The sequence below is a fragment of the Macrobrachium nipponense genome, chromosome 37 (assembly GCF_015104395.2).
Source record: "Macrobrachium nipponense isolate FS-2020 chromosome 37, ASM1510439v2, whole genome shotgun sequence".
NCBI lineage: Eukaryota > Metazoa > Arthropoda > Malacostraca > Decapoda > Palaemonidae > Macrobrachium > Macrobrachium nipponense.
The window spans coordinates 48971582-48995606 of NC_061097.1; the positions used below are offsets into that span (position 1 = coordinate 48971582).

The 24025-nt window shown below is 47.0% G+C and overlaps 1 protein-coding gene across 2 annotated transcripts in view; it reads left to right on the forward strand.

Moving 5' to 3' along the window:
* LOC135209251 (origin recognition complex subunit 4-like) overlaps positions 1-24025 on the forward strand; it is a 402188-nt gene that overhangs the window by 325654 nt on the left and 52509 nt on the right. The window contains exons 1-3 of one of the 2 annotated variants that reach the window (XM_064241959.1): positions 660-764; positions 2845-2996; positions 16820-16947. In XM_064241959.1, coding sequence (XP_064098029.1) covers positions 2888-2996; positions 16820-16947 — 237 coding nt within the window. In that variant the 5' untranslated portion in view covers positions 660-764; positions 2845-2887. Of the gene's footprint in view, positions 1-659; positions 765-2844; positions 2997-16819; positions 16948-24025 lie in introns of those variants that run through there. The other variant, XM_064241960.1, reaches the window with a different exon arrangement.

Sequence of the window (24025 nt, forward strand, 5' to 3'; positions counted from 1 at the left end):
AAAGAGCGCATGTACTTTTTAGTCTGATTTACACTTACAAAATGTGGTCGAAAAGCTGAGAATTAAATTAAACAAAATGTACTACGGCGCTATTCTGTTCGTTTGTGATGATATTGTGTGGTTCAGCAGGTATTTTTAAAACAAATACTATTATCGAACGATCTACTAATATGTGATGTTTTCTCATGATATATAAATTAATTAACTTATCTATATATGTTTATTTATTTATTATTTATTTATTCATCTAACAAGCCAACAACCAAACGGACTCCGTATTATCAATCAGCTGACCCAGGTAAATTCGGTAATCGGTTATTATAGTATCCGATTCGAATTGTCTACTGGTGACCATATTTAGTTTTTTTATTATATAATTCATGGAGGTTATCATTTAAATTGGAGTACTGAATGATAAACAGTGAAGCATTAGGCAATATTTGTGGGTGAAATTGCAATTTGAGGGCCGTGTATGTCCGAACCCTGTGCGAATTTAACCGTAATTACGATTGATTGTAGCGCTATTCTAAGACTACTATTTGATTTCATGTTAGATATATGATCCTTTATTGGTGTAATAAAAGATTAGCTATGTCAGTATTTAATGTCATGAATGTTTTATTCGAGGTATTTATAAATGTTCTCTAGCCAACTTAGAACATTCGGACACGTTCACGTGGTAAACAGACTAGCGCGGGAATTATACCTTCGACCGTATAGAAATCTCGTCTCAGGATAATTCCGTCAGTATCAGTAATTTCAGTGTAAGTATAGTTGCTGAGTGCTGCTGTAAATATTTTTCATTCATTTAGCCTAGATCTAAAATATTAGGTTAATTACCTAAGTCTTAAGGCTGAGAAGGTTCCTCAGCCCTAGTAGTGAAGAACTCGTTAATGTTGTAGCCCAAGGCTAACGCAGTTTTCTTAGCTAAGCAAAAGTAAAGTAAAACTAGGTAACCTCCCTTACTAACCATAACTGTGGTATTTTACATTAACACCAGTTGTCGATACCTTATTGCCGTTTTCTAGCTTTGTTCTCCGATCCCTATCTATAGGCTAGGTCAGTGGCGTGATAGGCTAGGTATGGTCTTGGCATGCCACCTCGGTGGCCGCGATTTCAATTCTCGGACATTTATTTCTACAGAAGCAGTCCGCACGAACTGCAAGAATTGTAACCGCGGATACGACATCCACTAGGGATTGGGGCGTCCAATGTATTTCGCTGTGTTTAGTACTGAATAAATATTAGGGTATACTAAAACCGCATGGTACAGGGGTGGACCATGTACGATCAATGTGTACAACCCCAAGAATTATAACGCGTCCTGACACCGGAGTAGAGGTCTTTAGCTCCGTTTCTCACCAACAACAAGTCGCGTCTGATGCCCATCTCCGATGTCAGGACGCGTTATAATGTACTTTTTTTGGGGTTGTACACATTGATCGTACATGGTCCACCCCTGTACCATGCGGTTTTTTACCCTATACCTAAAATTCTTGTTCAGTAGGTAAAACTGCATAGAAAAACCACCACTGCCATAGTCTAGGCTGCCGCGGATAGCTACTAAGTACCCTAGATCTACCCTCGGACATTCCAATGAGGTGGGAGAGATGTGCATTTCTGGTGATACTACAAGTTCACTCTCGACGTGGTGCGGAAGTTACGTAAAGCCATCTTTCCCAAGCCTCCCAGTATTTGAACAAAGTTAGCGTATATAGCTAGGCTATGTAACTTTTATTGATCTTACTCAAGATTGCAGTTGTAATCAGCACAATAAAATAACATTTTGTTGCCTATACCTATTTGTGAAAGTATGAAACTTTATTCCCGGGGTCATGGTTGAGCTGCATTCATTTTTACCTTGTAATTGGTGGTTTTATCCTCACTGCCATCACAACTGAAACTCCACAGTGCTTATTTGATTGTATTTACTATAGTACACATTTTGGTCTTAATTTACTCCAAATTGTACTTGAACTACGTTGCGGTTCCTGGTTCCTAAGCGCTCACTCCACAAACACAGTTACAGGCAGCACACGAGTACACTGTTTATGAGGTGCAAAGCTTTATTCCTTTAATTGTTTACTCTACTCATTATTTAGTTTAACTTGACTTTGTCACTTCAAAATGTTTATTTAACTCATTGCTTAGTGTATCAAGAATTTAGTTTTTCTGAAAGTTTTGTATGTGACAATCGTCTCTATTATAAATCATCTTTTAATCCACTGTTAGTACAAGTCCCCAATACACTACACTGGTAATGTGGGAAATCAGTGAAAAACTAGGGATTAGCCTATGTGTGGTAGGAATAATTGGAAACAGATGAAATGGGTAATATAGTGCCCTGACCTTAGTAACTGTTCTACCTTATTTAAATTGGCTCTAATGGTATGATTTTTCACAAGGGTTACCACCACTTTCCTAGACATGATGGATTATAATGGTTTAACCAAGCAATTACAGTGGTTATGGATATCAGATTCCCCAAAATCACATATAGACTGCTTCATCACTGCGAGCAGCGTTAGCTGTATTGTGTATTACCTAATAACACTTAACAACATTTAGAACGATGCCTAGCAGGATACGAAAGTAAATGGAAGTCATGATGCTTCCTTAAAACAAACAAACATGGTTATTTTATATATTAAATAAAAAGAAATAATATTCAGGAATAAATTTTGCAAGTACCACACGTGATGAGTGGAATTGCACCAAACAGTAATGGTCTGTATATATATATACTTTAGGAAGGATGTTGTAAAAAATTAAATTAAGTTTGTTAGATGATCATTAAAAAATTGAATATAAGATTGTTAGATGATCATTATTTGTTAATTTCAGGTTTGGAATCAACTGGGTCTTAACTCAGAGGTACTCTTAGAAAATGGTTTTGAAGGATGAAAAGACAGGGACTTCAGAAAAATCATTGCTAACAGCTTTGCAAAGGCAATTAAGAGAGAACCTTTGCCCCTGGAGAGCTACTGGAAGTTCAGGTGTGGTGTTTAAAGTGAATTTATGGTGTATTTTATTTTATTTTTACTGGAGCATTGTTTTTACCAATGTCAAGCTTTTTTTTTTCCATACTCATAAGGTTTAGCATATTCTCTACAAAAGGGTACTTTTGTTCATGAAACTTACCTGTCAGATATATATATATAGCTGTATTTTTCCGAATCCGACAGAAATTTAAACACTTACGACACACGCAGTGGGAGTCAGGTGGTTAGTACCCATTCCTGCCGCTGGGAGGCGGGTATCAGGAATCATTCCCATTTTCTATTCATAATTTTTATGTCGCCGGTGCTGGAAACACCTGTTTGCAGCACCTCCGTCCAGATTTTGGAAACTTACTAGCTACTTGAGTATCCCTTTTGGTTTTTCTTTGGTATCTGAATTGGATCGGTGGCTTGGCACACGTTGACTTTGGTTTGATTTGAATTTGGTATTGATTTTTCTTTGATCAAGATGTCAGGGTCTAGTTCTGCTAGCGCTAGATTTTGTTCCATGTCTGAATGTAGAGGTAGGCTACTGAAAGCTTCAGTAGACCCACATTCTGTTTGTAAAGTTTGCAGGGGGAATGAATGTACGTTTGAAAGTCGTTGTAAGGAGTGTGAAAGACTAACAGAGTCGGAATGGAAGGCGTATGAAACCTATCTTAAGAAACTTGAGCGAGATAGGTTAAGGAGGTCTTCCTCCAGGAGTGTTTCAGGTAGGCAAGATTTAAATTATTCTCCTGCTAACCCTCCTTCTGTAGATTATGCTCCTACCCCTGTAGTGTTGCCTCCGGCCCCTGAGACAGTGTCGGTAGAAGGTAATACATTATCGCTAATTCTTGAATCGATTCGTAACTTAGAATCAAAAGTGTTAGCTCTGGAGAGCAAAAGTGAAGAGAAGTGCAGTGAAAGTGCCCCTTGTGTAGTGGAGGGTGCGTCAGATCGGCCTCATTCCGCCTCTAGACCTAGACCTCTGCTTGACTCCCAGATTACGGGGAGAGAGCATGTCGAAAGTCGAAGGAGGGTTACGAGGAACCCCCACCGATCTGGCGTGCCTTCGGCAGCTTCTGACGAACATACCCAGACTGCCAAGGAGCGTGCGCGTGCACGTCTTCTCAAGGAGTGCTTTTCTTCTTCTGAAGCTTCCTCCCCGCGCAAGGGGTGGAGCTCTCATACCGCATCACGTCCGCTGAAAAGGACGGCTCGCGTTCGGGACGCTTCACGTCCAAGTTGTTCTCCGGAACTTTGCTCGTCGCCTGATAGTGCGTTTGCTGCTTTTCCTCCGCAGAAGAAGCGTAAGGATTATTCGGAGGCGGAATCTTCCCTAGATGTTTCTTTCGAGCGCCGCAGTCGCTCTAAGGTGCGTGAAGCGGCGGTTCCTGGGAGTAGCAAGAAGGCGTCCCTCGCCACTCTCCTGCTCACAGGATCAGCCCCTCCCCAGAAAAGGAGGCTTCACCTACAAGCAAGATTCTCCAGTCTCTTCAGCAGCAACTTCGAGATGTTTTTCCTTCGAGAGAGACTGTTCCACGTCGCCGTAAGAAGGATGACAATCTTCCTGTGAAGAGGTCGAGGCGTTCTCCCTCTCACCTCTCCTCGCTCGTCTCTCTCTCCGTTTGAGTCTCCCTCTAGAGTTCGTTCTGCTCCCCAGCAACTTTCTAGAGGAGGCGAGAAATTAGTTTCTCGCTCTCGTGAAGCGGTTGTTTTCCGCTGCTACGAAACTTGTGGATAAGAAGCGAGTTTCTTTAGATGCCGAGCGCGCTTCTGTGAAAGTCAAACGCGCTTTAGTGGACGCCGAACGTGACTCGGTGCAAGTTTCGCGAGCGCCAGTGGACGCTCAGAGAGTTTTAGTGGACGCTCGGCGTGCACCAGTGGACGCTCGGCGCGCATCAGTGGACGCTCGGCGCGCACCAGTGGACACTCAGCGCGCACAAGTGGACGCCAGGTGTACACCTGCGGCGTTTGAGCGCGCTTCTGTCGGCGCCAGTAGATTGGCTTCGGACGCCAAACGCGCGCCTACGGACGTCAGTTTTCCACTTCCGCAAGCACAAGCGGAGGCGGGAAACTCTTCCTGTTCGCCGTTCTTTCTCTTTTGAGAAAGCTCGGGACTCTTCTTTACTTCCTCCGACTTCTCCAGTGTCTGAAGAGGAAGTTAGTGACGCTTTCGTCGAAGTGGACGAAGAACAGCAGTTGGCTCCAGTTTCGACGGACTACAAGGTTTTGACTCGTTTACTTCAGTCAGTCTTTGCAGACACTTTCCAACCTGAAGCTCCACGTACTCCTCCCTCTCAGTTTTCGTCTTCCAAAGCTGCTAAGATCTCGGGCTTTGTGAGAATGAAGAAGTCGCTTTCTACGAAGCAAGCTTTTAGAAAGGTCCATGATTGGATGGAAAAGAGGAAAGCTTCGGGCAAGACCTCTTTTGCTTTACCACCTTCAAGACTCGGTGGCAAAGCTGGTATGTGGTATGAGACGGGAGAAAACGTCGGAGTCAAGCTTCCAGCCTCAGCTCAAGGAGACTTTGGTAGCATTGTAGATGCCACCAGAAGATCTTTTTTGTCTTCCTCGAAGGTCTCGTGGACACATAGCGAGTTAGACTTTCACCTTAAAGGCCTCTTCAGGACACTAGAGGTCGTTAATTTTCTTGACTGGTGCTGGGAGTATTGGATGCCAGGTCCAGGAGTTCTGATTCCATCAGTCTGGGGGAGCTGTCCAGTGTATTGTCTTGCATGGACAAGGCCGTCAGGGATGGTTCTGAGGAATTGGCTGCTCATTTCAGCACGGGACTGCTTAAGAAAAGAGCACTTTTTTGCAATTTTACTGCAAAGTCGGTCTCACCAGCGCAAAAAGCGGATCTTCTTTTCGCTCCTTTCTCAGAACATCTCTTCCCCCAGTCTATGGTAAAGGACATAGCTGCTAGTCTCCAGGAGAAAGCAACTCAAGACCTTCTGGCACAGTCTTCTAGGAAGCTGCTACTTCTTCGTCTTCTGGGTCCTCTGCTTTGAAGAAGTTGAAGCCCTTTCGATCCGCTTCTTCCTCGAAGCCAGCCCCTCGAGGAAGAGGCTCTTTCAGAGGCAAGACCTCTCCCGCTCCTTCCAAGAGCAAGAAGTGAGAGGGAAGTCCTTCAGACACCGGTAGGAGCCAGGCTTCTACATTTCGCGAAAGCTTGGGAAGAGAGAGGTGCCGACGCTTGGTCTCTGGACATCGTCAAGAAGGGGTACAGAATTCCTTTCCTGATGTTACCCCCGCTGTCTTCGACACCAAAGGATTTGTCTCCGTCGTATCAGGGAGAAAAGCAGAAAGTGCTTCACGATCTACTAGATCAAATGATCGAGAAGCAGGCAGTGGAACAGGTCTTCGACCGGAGTTCTCCGGGTTTTACAACCGTCTGTTCCTAGTGCCGAAGCAGTCAGGGGGGTGGCGCCCCGTTCTGGATGTCAGCAGTCTAAATCGCTTCGTTACCAAGCAGAAGTTCAAGATGGAGACACCTCAATCCGTGCTTGCAGCTTTAAGACCGGGGGATTGGATGGTCTCGTTAGACCTTCAGGACGCATACTTTCACGTCCCCATCCATCCCCGATCAAGGAAATACCTGCGGTTTGTCCTGAAAGGGAAGATTTTCCAATTCAGGGCACTCTGCTTCGGTCTCAGCACGGCGCCGATGGTGTTCACCGTTCTTATGAAGAACGTTGCGAGGTGCCTCCATCTTGCGGAAATAAGGATCTCTCTCTACCTAGACGACTGGCTTATTCGAGCCTCATCGCAATACGGTGTCTGAAGGACCTTCACACGACTCTGTCGTTAGCGAAGTCCCTGGGACTTCTGGTGAATCTCGAGAAGTCGCATCTGACTCCTTCTCAATCCTTAGTCTATCTGGGGATTCAGATGGACTCAGTGGCTTTTCGGGCTTTTCCGTCCCAGGGGCGACAACTTCAATGCCTGGACAAAGTGTCGGCCTTTCTAGGGAAGGAAACATGCTCGGTGAGGGAATGGATGAGTCTGCTGGGGACCATTTCCTCACTGGAGAAGTTTGTTTCTCTGGGAAGGTTGCACCTCCGACCACTTCAGTTCTTCCTCTCAAGCAATTGGTCACGCAAACAGGATCTAGAAGAGGTCTTGTTTTTGACGGAAGAAGTGAAAAAGCACCTCAAATGGTGGTTGATCCAAAGAAGCTTGCGGAAGGACTTTCGCTCAAGCTTCGGAACCCCGACCTAGTGTTGTTCTCCGACGCGTCCTCCACGGGTTGGGGAGCAACACTGGGAGGGAGAGAAGTGTCAGGCACCTGGAGAGGGGAACAGGTGTCCTGGCACATCAGCCTAAAAGAACTCTCAGCGGTTTTACCTCGCTCTAAGGTTCTTCGAGGAGGAAGTCTCCAGCAAAGTGGTTCAGATAAACTCGGACAACACCACAGCCTTGGCATACCTCAGGAAACAGGGGGGAACTCACTCTCATTCTCTGTTCGTCATCGCGAGGAATATCCTGATTTGGGCGAAGTCGCAAAACGTCACGATTCTGACAAGGTTTGTGTCAGGCGTGGAAAACGTGCGAGCGGACCTTCTCAGTCGGCAAGGACAGCTTCTGCCGACGGAATGGACCCTTCATAAGGAAGTATGCCAGGCGCTATGGAAGCTGTGGGGACGTCCTCATGTGGACGTTTTCGCAACTTCCCGAACGAAGAGACTTCCGCTGTATTCCTCCCCAGTTATGGACCCGGGAGCAGTGGCAGTAGACGCCCTACTGTGGAATTGGTCGGGACTAGACATTTACGCTTTTCCCCCATTCAAAATCCTCGGGGAGTAATGAGGAAGTTCGCTGCATCAGAAGGAGCGAGAATGACCCTCATCGCCCCCTTCTGGCCAGCGGCCGACTGGTTCACGGAGGTGATGTCCTTCCTAGTAGACTTTCCGAGGACTCTGCCCCTAAGGAAAGATCTACTCAGACAGCCCCACTTCGAGAGGTACCACAAAAACCTCCCCGCTCTGAGTCTGACTGCGTTCAGACTATCAAGAAGTTGGCCAGAGCGAGGGGTTTTTCAAGACCTGTGGCAACGGCGATTGCCACCGCAAGGAGGCCCTCCTCAATCGCAGTTTACCAATCAAAGTGGGCTGTCTTTAGAAGTTGGTGCAGAAGGAAGGGCATTTCCTCCACCTCAACCTCTGTGAGCCAGATAGCAGATTTCCTTCTTCACCTTAGGAAAGAAGCGAAACTAGCCGTTCCCACGATTAAAGGCTACAGAAGCGTGCTTTCTGTGGTCTTCAGACATAGAGGACTCGACTTAGCGAATGATAGAGACATTCATGATCTCATTAGATCATTTGAGACTGTGAAAGTTCTCCAACCTAAAGTACCATCGTGGAACTTAGACGTGGTACTGAAGTTTCTCATGTCGAGTCAATTTGAACCGCTCCATTTAGCCTCGCTTAGGAATCTTACTAAGAAGACCATTTTCCTAACCGCTCTGGCGACGGCGAAGAGGGTTAGCGAAATTCAAGTCATAAGCAAGCATATTGGGTTCAAGGATCATAGTGCAGTTTGTTCCTTAAGTCCTACGTTCTTAGCAAAGAACGAGAACCCTTCCAACCCTTGGCCGAGAACGTTCGAGATCAAGGGGTTGTCGGAGCTAGTGGGACCTGAAGCTGAGAGAGTCCTGTGTCCTGTCAGGGCTCTCAAGTTTTATTTGCAGAGAACCAGAGCATGCAGAGGTTCTTCGGAGAACTTGTGGTGCTCTGTGAAAAAACCAGATCTTCCGATGTCGAAGAATGCACTGGCGTTCTTCTTAAGAAGTACGGTTAAGGAAGCCCATGAAAAGTGTAGTGAAAGTGACATGGAGCTTCTGAAAGTGAAAGCCCACGAGTTGAGGGCTATTGCTACTTCGGTGGCTTTTCACAAAAATATGGCAATCAAAGACATTTTGGGCGCCACTTATTGGCGAAGCAATTCGGTGTTCGCTTCACACTACCTGCGGGAGGTGAAAGCAACATACGAAAATTGTTACTCGCTCGGACCATACGTCGCTGCAGACACTTTGTTTTGGGCAGGAGGTAGCGCTCATCCTATCCTTTAATGGTTTAGGGGAGTTTTTAACTTGTGTTATGGTTGTGGGGTTGACCGCCTGCGGCGGATCTCCCTTCCATTAGCTTAGTCTATGTGGGATACTTTTGGTAGGCTACGCCAGGTGGTTTGGTTTTTACTTCGTTGCCCTCATTTGTATGGTCAATGGTCTAGTCACGTCGTGGTCTCTCGCCCCTGTTGAACCAGATTCATCTGGGAGTGCCCACCAGCTATATAGGTCCTCTACCTCGGAGCTCGCTGTCAACTCTAGTAGCACAAGCAGACTTACGCGGCAGTAACCACGAAGTCAGCTATGCTAACAGGTAAGGAATCAAGATATCAATTATCTGCATATATATGTTTCCTAAAATCTTCTATTCTGTCTACTCCCACCACCAAAGGTGGGATTCAGCTATATATATACTTGACAGGTAGTAAGTTTCATGAACAAAATGATATTGTAATGATACAATTAAGTTTGTTCATACTTACCTGGCAGATATATATAATCAAGTACCCACCCACCTCCCCTCAGGAGACAGTGGAAATAAAAAATTATGAATAGAAAATGGGAATGATTCCTGATACCCGCCTCCCAGCGGCGGGAATGGGTACTAACCACCTGACTCCCACTGCGTGTGTCGTAAGTGTTTAAATTTCTGTCGGATTCGGAAAAATACAGCTATATATATATATCTGCCAGGTAAGTATGAACAAACTTAATTGTATCATTACAATATCATATTTAAAATTTTTGTACATGAACTTTCCTGTCAGATATATACTTAGCTATACGTCTCTGACGTCACGACAGAATTCAAAACTCGTGGCACACGCGACAGGTAGGTCAGGTGATCTACCTTACCCGCCGCTGGGTGGCGGATGTATGAACCAATCTCCCTTTCCAGCCAGATTTTTTCTGTCGCCGGTGTCGACTACACCTGTGGTCGTTACCTCCTGATAGTTAAATTTGTTTCTCGTTGCCTTGGATATCTTTGGACTGACTTTCGGTGAAGTACCTGATCTTGTTGGCATGGCATACGCGCTTGTGGATTGTTTTTTGGATATTGGTTTGGATTTTTCTTTGATTTCAAGATGTCTGATGTAGAGGTTAAGAAATCTGCTATGTTTAGGGTGTGTTCTATGGATGAATGCAAGGTGAGGCTACCGAAAGCAACGGTAGATCCTCACACAGTATGCTTGAAGTGTAGGGGTAATGAATGTTCCTTTATTAACCCTTGTAATAAATGTGAGAAGTTGGATGAGGGTGAATGGAAGTCTCTTTTCTTCCTACTTAAGGAAGTTGGAGAAAGACAGGGTTAGGAAAGCTTCGTTTAGAAGTTCTAGTAAGTCTCGTATTAGCGAGGTAGAAGTAGATAATCCTGTCGTAGCACTAGATCCTTCTCCCGTTTCAGCTCCTGCTCCCTGCATCGAACCCACAGATACGCCTTCGGAAGTGGCAACCATGAGAGCCACGATCCATAGCATGGAGAAGAAAATTCGTTCGTTGCAAGGTAAGAGTGATAGTGCAAGTGATTTGTGCAGTGCCCCCAGTGCAGTGGAGGGTGCGTCTGATCGGCTCCTTAATGCTTCCAGGCCTAGACCTCTTCCAGACTCCCAGTCCCAGTGGAGGAGGAAAGTCAACAGCCGCAGGAAGGTTAGGGAGAACCCCCACCGATCAGGCGTCCCCTCGGTAGATCCTGATGTTCGTTCCCAGGCTGCCTTAATTCGCGCCAAGAAGGAGGTTTTACGACAATGCTTCTCTTCTTCTTCATCGCCTTCTCCTAGAAGAGGATGGAGCGCCTCGGATTCCTCTCGACCGTTGAAGAGAGCCTGGAAGGCTCCTTGCGCCCTTCCTTCCAGCCCGGAGTGTTTTCCGGAGGATCCTGAAGTGGACATCAAGAAACCCAGGAGGGATCTGGAGTACTCGCCTCAGAGTAGGCTTCAAACCTCGTCCCCTGTGGAGGAGTTTGCCAGATCTCCGGCTCGGATTCTTGCGGGGCTGCAAGCTCAGATTTCGGCTCTTGCGGGCTCATTGGCGGGAGACGCTCGTCGTAAGAAGGACGTCTCTCTCCCCGTCAAGAAGTCTAGGCTTCCTTCTCCTGCGTTGCCTTCTCAGTCGGAGTCTGCTCTCTCTCCTGTACCAGCGGAATAGAATGAGGCGGCTCTTTTTTATTCCCTTTGGCAGAGACGCCAGTCGTCTTCCAGGCGCCAATCGCCCAGGAAGCTTTCTCCTGGCGACTTCATTTCTCCCGTGGAACAGGATCAAGCTCCTAGTAGGCGCTCTTCTAAGGATAAGCGCACAGCTTCTACTTCTCGCTCCTTTCCGAAGAACCTCCAATCTCCGGATAAGAGAGCCTCCCCCTGCATGGACACTTCTAGACGATTAGAGCCTGGTAGGCGCTACTCCCCAAGTAGCCGCTCTCCTGCTGCCAAGCGCCGTGTTGAAGATAGGCGCTACTCTCCTGATAGGTGCTATTCGCCTGTTAGCCGCTCTGTTCAGGTCAGGCGTAAAGAGCCTGAAAGAAGCTTCTCTGCTGGTAGACAAGCTTTTGCAGAGACCCACGCTTCTCGATCTAGCTATTTGGATCATGGTAGACGCCTGTCTCCTAGTAGGCGCTCTTCTGCAGGGATTCACTCTCCTGTTGGTAGGCGCCAAGAGCCTAGCAGGCGCTCCTCTCATTTTAGGCGCAGTTCGCCAGGCAGCCGCTCTCCTCTTGACAGGCGCATGGAGTCTGGTAGGCGCCTTGAGCATAGTAGGCTCTCCTCTCCTAGCAGGCGCTCCCCTTTGGACTCCCGTGTATCTCGGGACAGACTACAAGATTACAGAGGACTCCCTCATCAGAGTAGGAAGGACGCCTTCGATAGGAGCTCTCCCGAAGCTTTGGCTTCTCCTGATAGGCGCCAGACGGCTGCCAGACACTCCTCACATGATAGGCGCACTTCTTTAGAGAAGTCCGCCTGTTCTCGTAAAGAAGCCGAAGGTTCTTCGGTAGATGAAATAGAACCTTCAGAAGAGGACTTGGTAAAGGATTCTTCGGTCTCGTCTTACAAGATCCTGACAGACCTCCTTCTTCAGGAGTTTGGAGACGCGCTTACTCTGGTCGCTCCTCCTTCTCCTCTCTCTTTATTCTCGACATCTAAGAAGACGAAGGTTTCCTTCTGTGTGAGAATGAAACCAACCATCTCAATGAAGAAGGCTTTGAGAGGTTTTGGTGATTGGCTTCTTTCTAAGGAGGAGAAAGGGAAGACTGTTTTTTCTTTCCCTCCTTCTAAGCTTACGGGGAAACTTGGTTTCTGGTATGAGTCTGGAGAACCCCTAGGCCTGGGTCTTCCCTCATCTGCAGACGCGGACTTCTCTTCACTGGTGGATGCCTCCCGACGCTCGGCTCTCTTGTCTGCTAAGACTACCTGGGCGATGAACGAGCTAGACCACCTGTTGAAGGGAATGTTCAGTATCTTGGAAGTCTTCAACTTCCTTGACTGGTCGTTGGGGGTCTTAGCTAAAAGGACTCAGAACCCGGATTCCCTTTCGCCCGAGGATCTCAACAGTGTACTTACGTGCATGGACAAGGCAGTGAGAGATGGATCTAGCAAAGTAGCCTCCCTGTTTGGAGCAGGGGTTATTAAGAAAAGATCGGTCTTCTGCTCTTTTCTGACCAAGTCAGTCTCTCATGCTCAGAGAGCCTCGCTACTAAATTCGCAACTTTCGCCTCTTCTCTTTCCAAAGAAGATAATACAGGACATCTCTGGAGCTATCTCCGCGAAGGCTACTCAAGATATGCTCGCTCAGTCGGCCCGGAAACCTAGAACGACCTTCCAGACTAAGACTAAGAAGGAGACTCCAGCTAGACAGGAGCCCCTTCGAGGGGGCCCTCCTTCTAGAGCCTCTACCTCAAGAGGTAATAGATCCTTCAAGAGAGGAAGATCCTTCTCTCGCTCTACCAGAGCGAAAAAGTAGGAAAGAAGTCCTCCAAACATCTGTAGGTGCCAGGCTACTAAGATTCGCAGAAGTCTGGGCACAGAGAGGAGCGGACAACTGGTACCTCTCGATTATCCGGAAAGGATATCTGATTCCCTTCTCAGCAAGACCACCTTTGACGACGACTCCAAGGGAGTTGGTGGCCAAGTACAGGGATCCCATCATGAGCCAAGCTCTTACTCTGGCAGTAGAACAAATGCTAGAGAAAGAGGCGATAGAGCTAGTGAGCGACCCATGCTCAGCGGGCTTTTACAACCGCCTTTTCCTAGTTTCAAAATCCTCAGGAGGATGGAGACCGGTTCTGGATGTAAGCGCCCTGAATTTCTTTGTAGAAAAGAGGAAGTTCGCCATGGAGACGACATCCTCAGTGTTGGCAGCTCTTCGTCCGGGGGATTGGATGGTGTCCCTAGATCTTCAGGACGCTTACTTCCATGTGCCGATCCACCCTTCTTCAAGGAAATACCTCAGGTTCATGATGGGAGGAAGGATATTCCAATTCAGGGCCTTGTGTTTCGGCCTTTCAACAGCCCCTCAGGTTTTCACAGGACTAATGAAAAATGTAGCAAGATGGCTACATTTGGAGGGAGTGAGGGTGTCCCTTTACTTGGACGACTGGCTTATCAGAGCCAAGTCACAGAAAAGATGTTTGGAGGACCTACAAAAGACCCTTTTCATGGCGAGTTCTCTGGGACTTTTGGTGAACTTTCAAAAGTCTCAGTTAATCCCCAGTCAAGATCGTATCTATCTGGGGATTCGGATGGTTTCTCTGGATTTTCGGGCTTTTCCATCTCCAGAAAGGATAGCCCGATGTTCAGAGAGAGTCACAGCCTTTCTAGAGAAAGACGTATGCACAGCGAGGGAGTGGATGAGTTTGCTGGGGACACTCTCCTCGTTGGAGCAATTCCTTTCTCTAGGAAGGTTGCACCTCAGACCTCTCCAGTTCTTTCTACATCGGAACTGGCGTTGTCTTTCTCAAAACCTAGAGTTCTCCTTCAAGATTTCAAGAGAAATCAAGAAGGACCTCTCTTGGTGGGCGAACCCTCTCAGGTTTGCAGAAGGGATGTCCCTTCACATTCCAAACCCCAACCAAGTGTTGTTTTCCGACGCGTCGGAAACAGGTTGGGGAGCGCCGCTCGGCTCAAGAGAAGTGTCAGGCACCTGGAAGGAGGAACAGGTGACCTGGCACATCAACAAGAAAGAGCTGATGGCTGTTTGGCTAGCTTTGAAAGCATTCGAGCCATACGTCCTAGCTTCGACAGTTCAGATAAACTCAGACAACACCACGGCCCTGGCATACATCAGGAAGCAGGGGGGAACTCACTCCTTCTCCATGTACGAGACAGCAAAAGACCTTCTGCTGTGGGCAGAGGAAAGGAAGATTTGTCTCCTTACCAGGTTCGTACAGGGAGAAAAGAACGTCAGAGCAGACCTCCTGAGCAGGAAAGATCAAGTCCTGCCGGCGGAGTGGACTCTTCACGAGGATGTTTGCCAGGACCTGTGGAGACTATGGGGCAGGCCTCACATAGACCTCTTTGCCACAGCCAAGAATGCGAGGATAGACAACTACTGCTCTCCTATATCAGACCCGAGGGCAGTGTCAATAGATGCTTTTCCTCCCTTCAAGATACTGGGAGAAACTCTCAAGAAGTTTGCAGAATCGGAGGCAGCAAGGATGACGTTGATTTACAGAGGTACTGGAATGGTTAGTAGACATTCCGAGATCCCTACCACAGAGGATCGATCTGCTCAGACAACCCCACTTCGACAGGTATCACAGAAACCTCCCCGCTCTCGGTCTGACTGGCTTCAGACTGTCAAAAGTTTGGTCAGAGCGAGAGGATTTTTTGCAAGAGCTGCAACGGCTATCGCAGCAGCAAGAAGGCCCTCTACCCTTAGAGTCTACCAATCGAAGTGGGACGTCTTTCGGCGGTGGTGTAGGAACCATCACCTTACCTCTTCCAGTACCTCTGTAACCCAATTAGCAGACTTCTTACTTTTCCTTAGGGAAAAAGGTGGACTGGCGGTATCAACCATTAAAGGATATCGTAGCATGCTGGCTGCTGTGTTTAGGCACAGAGACCTAAACATTTCAGAAAACAAAGACCTTCATGATCTAATAAGATCTTTTGAAACATCCAAAAAGGTTTCGTCAGAGATTCCGAGTTGGAATCTGGATGTAGTGCTGCGTTTCCTTAGGTCCCCTAAGTTCGAACCGCCTCAGTCTGCCTCTTTTAGAGACCTCACGAGAAAGACACTTTTTCTCATGGCATTGGCTTCCGCAAAAAGGATTAGTGAGCTCCATGCAATAGAAGGGAGAGTGGGGTTCAAAGGAGATGCAGCGATCTGTGCCTTCCTACCTTCGTTCTTGGCCAAGAACGAGAACCCCTCAAATCCTTGGCCTAGGAGTTTTGAAATCCAAGGTTTATCTGCCTTAGTAGGCGAGGAAGCAGAGAGGTCACTTTGCCCAGTACGAAGTCTAAAGTTTTATCTTCAGAGGAAGAAGAAACTTAAGGGCAATGATGTCAACCTTTGGTGCTCTGTAAGAGATCCAAGGAGGGCTCTATCTAAGAATGCGCTTTCTTTCTTCATCAGAAGCCTGGTGAAAGAAGCACATGTGACATGTGATGAAAGTCAATTCAAGCTTCTGAAGGTCAAAGCTCATGAGGTAAGAGCTATTGCCACTTCATTAACTTTCAATAAAAACATGTCCCTGAGTAATATTATGAAAGCAACATTCTGGCGTTGCAACTCAGTCTTCGCGAACCACTATCTGAGAGACGTCAAAATGAAAAGTGCTTTGCGTTAGGCCCATACGTATCGGCGGATTCGGTGCTGGGGCAGGGAGCTGAGACATATCCTTTGTAGTGTATTTTTTCCCCCTTGTTTAGTTTGTAAGTTTTTTGGTTGTTTGAAAGAGCATGTGGGTAGGCATCTCTTTCATGTCGTATGTCTAACAATGATTAGATTGGTTAGGTGATCAGTTTATGTTTGAGCTCCTTGCAATGATAGTGATTAGGTTCTGTCATATAAGAGGGCGAATCCCCTTTGACAAGATCCTGCTCGGATTCTATCAAGTAAGCGGATACCAAATCCCTTTGATAGACCCAAAGAGTCTGTCAGCTGTAGGTCATGCCCTCGCTGAAGCTCTTCAGGCAACGCAGACTAATAGACAGTAACTATGAAGTCTTCTGCCTAAACAGGTAAGAACCAAGGTTGTATTTTACATCCTACAACAGGTGTTGTTTCCCCCTTTTTCCATGTTAATATTGCTGTCTCTTTCCCTCCACCAAGGGTGTCAATCAGCTAAGTATATATCTGACAGGAAAGTTCATGTACAAAAATGTTATTGTTAGTATACAGTAAGGTTTTGTACATACTTACCTGGCAGATATATACGATTGATGGCCCGCCCAGCCTCCCCTCAGGAGACAGGTGGAAGAGAAAAATCTAGCTGGAAAGGGAGATTGGTTTATACATCCGCCACCCAGCAGCAGGTAAGGTAGATCACCTGACCTACCTGTCGCGTGTGCCGCGAGTTTTGAATTTTGTTGTGACGTCAGACGTATAGCTAAGTATATATCTGCCAGGTAAGTATGTACAAAACCTTATTGTATACTAACAATAACATATTCCTGCTCTCTTCATTGCGTACGTAAGTGTCTGCAAGATTCACGTTAAATTCATTTGGAGCAAAGTATTGCAATTTGGATATTTATTCTGGCCTAACTTGTTCAGCATTATGAATTCCTTTTCAGTTTCATAATTTGATTTCATTAATCAGATGCTTGTTTTATAGGTGAGCTGTTGTTATCCAGATATTGTAATCAGGCGGGGCATTTGGAGGAGCTTTTAACCAGGACTTTGAAACTTGGAGAAAGCAACTCTGCCCTTGTTATAGCACCAAGAGGTACAGGAAAATCTGTGGTAAGTATTAAGAAATAGTATGAAATTTCATAATTCATTGATTTTCAGGATGAGTGCAGCTTAATGATAAGTCATCTATCTATTGGTATGATGGTCTTAGTGTAAAGTATGTATTATTCCAGAACTTATGTTTGCCTTGCAGATTGAAAATGAGATGGGGTGTCATGTCTGTATAGTAGTAGTAGGGCTAAGTTTTGGTTATCAACCCCATAAGGTGCCAATAATAGAAATATGGGGCCATAATATCACTAAGAGAGGTGCCATGAACTGAATCTTGAGACCATAAGCACCATAAATCACCGAGTTTTGGTTAATGGCGATTTTAGCTTATCAGCACCCCTCCGAGAATGGAACCCCTGCCTATACAAACGTCAGGTCCTTTACACTAATTGTCCACCTCATGCCACCCCTCAGTCAGAAACACGGGCTGCAAGTAAATTGAAGTGTTAAGTCCGGACAGGCGGGTCTCCCTGCCTACCAGGTGGTACTTACTGCCTAAACCACCTTGTTCAAGATTTTAATGGCCATATCCAGCTGCTAACGCTGCAAGTATATCCCCTTGTAAAGGACCTCAGGTTTGTATAGTTAGGAAAAATACAATTTACTTTTAAAAATTGTGATATCTATTATTTTCAATTCTACTAAAAAATTATTACTACCATTCTTTTTATTTTTTGAAGAGGTACAATTTTTAACTCCTGAAAAACTACGGTATCTGCAATGGTTTACAAGTTATTGCAGAAAAATAGAACTTCACATTGAAAAGTTTCTATCAGCAACTGTTTACAAGTACGTAATTGCAGAAAAACAGATTTGTTCGTGAAGCTTACCTGTCAGATATATATATAGCTGTACGTATTCTCTGAAGTCCGATAGAATTTCAAAAACTTACGATACACGTAGTGGGAGGCCAGGTGGTTAGTACCCATTCCCGCCGCTGGGAGGCGGGTATCAGGAACCATTCCCATTTTCTATTCAGATTTTCTCTGTCGCTGGTACTGTCAACACCTGTTTTCAGTACCTCCGCTTTGGATTTCGTTAACTTCTCATTGTCACATAAGTATCTTGATTGTCTTTTGGTTTTGACTTTGGATCTGTGGCTAGGCACACGATTTTGTGGACTGTTTTTGATTTTGGCTTTGATTTTTCCTGTAACTAAGATGTCTGGTTCTAGTTCTGCTAGTGTTAGAGTATGTTGTATGGATGAGTGTAAGGTGAGGCTACCGAAGGCTTCGGTAGATCCCCACACTGTATGCACTGAGTTGTAGGGGACGTGTGTTTGATAAATGACCGATGTAAGGAGTGTGAAAGTATGTCTGATTCAGGTTGGAAGATGTATGATTCTTACGTACGCAAGTTAGAGCGTGACAGAATCAGGAGGTCTTCCTCCAGGAGTGTATCAGGGAGTAGGCATCAGGCCAGTAATATTTCTCCTGCTAACCCTCCAGTAGACTTTGTTTCTCCTAACCCTGTGGTGTTGCCTTCAGGGCCTGAGATTGTGTCTGTGGAGGGTAATGCCCTTTCTGTGATTTTGGATTCTCTCCGTAATCTGGAATCCAAAGTGCTCGCCTTGGAGACTAGTGCAGTGATCGGCCCCATAATGCCTCTAGGCCTGGACCTCTGTCGGACTCCCAGGAATCAGGGAGTAGGCATGTTGAAACCCGAAGGAGGGTTACGGGGGCTCCCCACCGATCTGGCGTCCCTTCGGCAGGACCTGTTGACACTTCCCAGGCTGCCAAGGAGTGTGTGCGTGCACGTCTCCTGAAGGATTGCTTCTCGTCCTCCGAAGCGTCCTCCCCGCGCAAGGGGTGGAGCTCTCGGAAGGACTCTCGGCCCTTGAAGAGAAGCTTCAGAGAGGAGGACGCTTCACGTCCTTTTTCTCCGGATGTTTTGCGGTCTTCTCCGGATTTCGACACGTTTCCGCCGCAGAAGAGGACCAGGACGTCATCCGAGGATGATTTGTTGAGCGCCCCAGTCGCTCCAGGGAGAGAGCTGTTCCTGTGAGAAGGAAGAAGGTGTCCCCTCGCCCCTCGTCTTCCCACAGGATCAGCCCTTCCCCTGAGGAGTCTTCTACCAAGAGGGTGCTCCTGTCAATGCAGCAACAGTTAGCTTCGTTGCTATCAGAGAGAGAGGCAGAGCCGCAGCGTCGTAGGAAGGATGACAGACTGCCTGTCAAGAGGTTCAGGCAGTCCCCCTCTCGCTCGTCTCCTTCACCTGTTTCGTCCCCCTCTAGTTTTCGTTTGCCACCCCACCGTTTGTCTAGAGGGCGCGATGAACGTCTCCCCAAACTCTCGTCGTTCGAGAGGGAGGAAGACCTTCAAGCTTATCGTAGCAGGGATCGTCTTCATTCTCGCCAAGACGCTCCTCTCACGTCTCTTCGTGACGCTCGGACTGCTGCGAGGCAGGACACTCCTCAAGCTGCTAAGCTTGACACTTCACAAGCTCCTTCGTCTCGTCAAAGGGATCGTCGGGACGCTCATCAGGACGCCTGTCGTGACGCTCGTCAGACTTCTCGGCAGGACGCCCAGCTGGATGCTTTTCAGGATGCTCGTATGGACGCTCATCGGGACGCTCGCCTACGCCTGGATGCTCATCAGGACGCTCACCGACTGCAAGACACTCGTCAAGACGCTCTTCAAGATGTTTTTTCTGCAGTTTTGCCGGACGCATCGGAAGCTGTTGTGAAAGACGTCCAGCCTCGTGCGGAGAGTTCTGCTTCGAAACGCAGATCCCTTTTGAGAGTGGGGCCTAAAGGTCTTAGACCTCTCCATTCTGTGGACCCGTCAGTTGCTCATGTAGAAGAAGAAGAAGTCAGCAGTTCTACGGAGGCAGTAGATGAAGAGCAGCCTTCAACATCGTCGTCATCGGATTACCAGGTCTTGGCCCGTCTTCTTCGTTCTTCGTTTGGAGACAAGTTTCGACATCGCCAGGATTTGTAAAGATGAAGACTTCCCTTCCGACCAAGAGAGCATTTAAGAAGGTCCATGACTGGATGGACTTGAGAAAGGCTCAAGGAAAGACTTCATTTGCCCTGCCTCCGTCGAGACTCAATGGCAAAGCAGGGATGTGGTATGAGAGAGGAGAGGACGTTGGGTTGAGGGTTCCTTCCTCTGCCCAAGGCGACTTTGCCAATCTGGTTGACGCTCCGAGGAGGTCTCTACTTTCATCGGCGAAGGTGTCGTGGACGCCTTCTGAGTTAGACCACCATCTAAAGGGACTGTTCCGGACGATGGAAGTTTTTAACTTCTTGGACTGGTGTTTGGGAGTCCTAGATGTTCAGTCACGGAGTCCGGACTCGATTAGTCTGGGGGAGCTGTCCAGCGTGCTAGCGTGTATGGACAAGGCCGTCAGGAATGGTTTGGAGGAGCTGGCTTCGCACTTTTGTGCGGGGCTCTTGAAAAAGAGAGCTTTGTACTGCAACTTCACTGCGAAGTCTGTTTCTCCCTCTCAGAGGGCAGAGTTGCTGTTCGCCCCTCTTTCGAGCCATCTCTTCCCCCAGGCAATGATCAAATATCTAGCCGTCAGATTGCAAGAGAAGGCCACACAAGACCTTCTGGCCCAGTCTTCCAGACGTCTGGCAGTCCCTTTGACTTCTATGCTGGGTCAAGCTTCCAAGAAGTTGAAGCCCTTTCGAGGGGGAGCTTCCTCGAGATCGTCTCCTCGAGGAAGAGGTCTTCCCAGAGGCAGAGCCCCTTCCAAGACCAGGGGTAAAAAGTGAGACGTCTGTCCTTCAGACACCAGTCGGAGCCAGGCTTCGTTTATTTGCATATTTGCAAGAGCCTGGAGAGAGAGAGAGGCGGACAACTGGTCCCTCAATGTCATCGAGCGAGGATACAAGATCCCTTTCCTCGAGCCGCCCCTGTTGTGCACGACACCCAGGGATTTATCACCCTCTTACCATCGGGAAAAGCAGCAGATTCTGTACGATCTGCTCGAGCAAATGCTCGAAAAGAGGGCTGTGGAACAGGTCCTAGACCTGGAATCCCCAGGCTTCTACAACAGGTTGTTCCTGGTGCCGAAACAGTCGGGAGGTTGAACTTTTTTTGTAGAAAAGCAAAAGTTCAAAATGGAAACGCCTCAGTCAGTTCTAGGGGCCTTAAGACCAGGCGACTGGATGGTGTCCTTAGACCTTCAGGACGCTTATTTTCACGTTCCGATCCATCCTCAGTCGATGAAGTACCTGCGGTTTGTCCTGAAGGGGAAAGTTTCAAATTAATAAACATTACCCTAATATAATTTATCTAGCCCTAAATCCCCAAAAACCGCACCAAAATTTACCACATTGGCAACCCTGTTACCTCCTATTCTGTCTGCCAGTTGGCAACACTGTCGTTGACAGATACAAAAACCTTCCCTCAAATCAGTTGTTAACGAGCACCCGTGTTGTTTACATCACGGCCGCTCTTTATAAATTTCCTTAAACATTTTTGTGCCTTTAAAGCTTTCATTATTTGTTAAATGAGACTTTATGTGAATTACCACTCACGCATTACATCACGAAATAGTGAATTAACTTTGATTTCTGTTGTGGTTCTTATCCTAAATTACGAACTTTTGCGCGACCCGGAACTACTGACCTGTCCAATTCTACAATGGATTGCCAAGAAATTACGATGCTTCCTTCTGCCAGCAACATCAGGAACTGCCCGGTTTGTGGGACAAGGATGAGTAGCAGGGAGTATGAACCCCATGACATTTGTAGCTCTTGTCGTGGACAGGTTTGTAACTTGACTTCTCGTTGTGACGTATGTAAGCCCTGGTCTGACGAGGATATGACTGCTTATATGAAACGCCAAACAATCTTGCAGCGTAAAAGATCGGTTAAGGAGAAAAAGAAATCGATTGCTAGAACTGTATCTAACGAATTCTTTGACTTGGGCGCTCATGGTTCTGGCTCTTCGGTTTCGGTATCGTACGACTCCGATTCCGAATTAATTGATGCTTTGCACCCTGTACAACCGGTAATTAGTGAAGTTATTTCTGATGTAGATTCAAAGATTTTGGCAATGGAAACTACCTGGAAACAGAATTTTAAGAAATTACAGCTTAGTCTAGATAGAGATATTTCAGCTAAGTTTAACAATCTGTCAGAGAATTTTCAAGAAGCCTTTACTAGAATGTCTAACACTCTTTTAGATTAATTTTCAGCTCCTCGTCAGGTACCTGTCGACAGCACCATGGGTAACGGTGCGACAGATACCCCGGCTTGTGAACCCCGTCGTGGCGAAAGCCTAGGGGGGATCCGGCCTGGGCAGGTGCCTAACGAATCTTTACCCAACGTGTCCCCTGTTAGTCCCATAACAGTGCCAAAGGGCGCTTATTTAGGAGAAGGGGGGAGGGATATTAGTGTCAGACCTAAGATAGCTAGTCGTCAGGATTTTACTTCAGGGGAAGTTTCTAAGTTAGGATCTGACGATGATGATGATGATGACGCGGATTCGTGTGATATTGATGTTTCCTCGAATGGATGTCATGATGTAGAATTCAAGAAACTTTTTTATTTAATTTTGAGTTTTCTTCCTCAGGCGAGGCCTGAAGAGCAGAAGCAGCCTCCGCCTCGTTGTATTACAGAAGGGATTTTTCTTGACGGTCCTTCCCGGTCACAGGAATTTTTACGTTTTCCCTTTGCCCAGAGGTTCGCGAGAGTGAGGGCGGACGTTGCCGCTAAACTTTCGAAGGTGATCGGGGAAGGGAAGAGGAAGCTCTCTTCTCTACGACACCGGAGAGGAGTTTACCAGGTGGCGGATGATTCTTCATTCTCTCGACCCCCCAAGCCAAATCCTGATTTTGTCCGACTTTCAAGTCAACCCTTGCCTTCTAAGGCTTCGGTCTCTGTCTCAATTGAAGATTTTATTGCTATGGAGTCTGTTATGAGCTCCTTACAAGAAGCTCAATCCTTCAATATGTGGGTCCTCGGAGGGCTTTTAATGTATATCAAGGACTCCGGGTTTGTTCCTCCTGATGCTCCTCTTTTTGAGAAATTCTGCTCATCCATTTCAATCGCTTCTGTACATCAGAACGAGCTTGCTGCTTCAATGCAGGCCTTTCTTGTTTCTCTAAGGCGTAACCTGTATTTGTCGCAGTTACCCTCCTCTGTATCGGAGATTCAGAGAACCCGTCTGTTGTCCTCTTCTCCTTTTGGCGATTTCCTTTTCGATATTTCTGTGCTTTCTGAGGTTTTGAAGGAACATCAAGGTGATGCCTCTTCCCAAGCTCACTGGGCCTTATCAAGGGCTTTTTCCTCTGGTCTTCCTCCCGTTCCTTCAAGGAGTAAGCGTAAGTTTAGGACCAGATCTGTACCTTCTGCTCCAGCCCAACAACCTCCTCCTGGCTCTTTTTTCCAGAGTACATCTCAGGTTGCTGGTGCCTCTACTTCATCCTCTGGTGCTCACCCTTTGAAACGCGGGAGAGGTTCTTGGCGTGGCTCTAAGGGCAGAGAAAGAGCTCAACCTCCAGGAGGACCTTCTTCTTCTTCTTCTTCTTCCTTGTCTCTACATAAGAATTTTCTGAAATAGGAGTCATCACCTCGCCTGGAGACCGCAGTAGGAGCTTGTCTCTCCCGCCATTGGTCAGCTTGGCAGGGGAGAGCGGTGGATGCTTGGGTGGTGGAGGTCCTGAAGGAAGGTTACGAGATCCCTTTTGTTTCCAGACCTCCACTTTCCAATCGTCCTCTCGAGTTCAGCAGTTATTCCCCTCACTCAATCAGGGGTCAAGCCTTGGAGAAGGAGCTTTCGGCCCTCTTGGAGAAGGATGCCATAGAGCGAGCTCCTCCTTCTCCCGGGTTTTACTCTCGGATGTTTGTAGTTCTAAAGGCCTCGGGTGCCTGGCGCCCCATCATAGATCTTTCGGTTTTGAACAAGTTCATTCTAAAGTCCAAGTTCAGGATGGAGACGGTCCAGATTGTTCTTTCATCCGTCAGGAGGGGGGACTGGATGATTTCCATCGATCTGCAGGATGCTTATCTGCAAATCCCCATCCATCCAAGAAGCAGACCTTACCTTCGGTTTTTCACGGACTCAGGAGTTTTCCAGTTCAAGACCCTTTGTTTCGGCCTCACCATTGCTCCACAGGTCTTTTC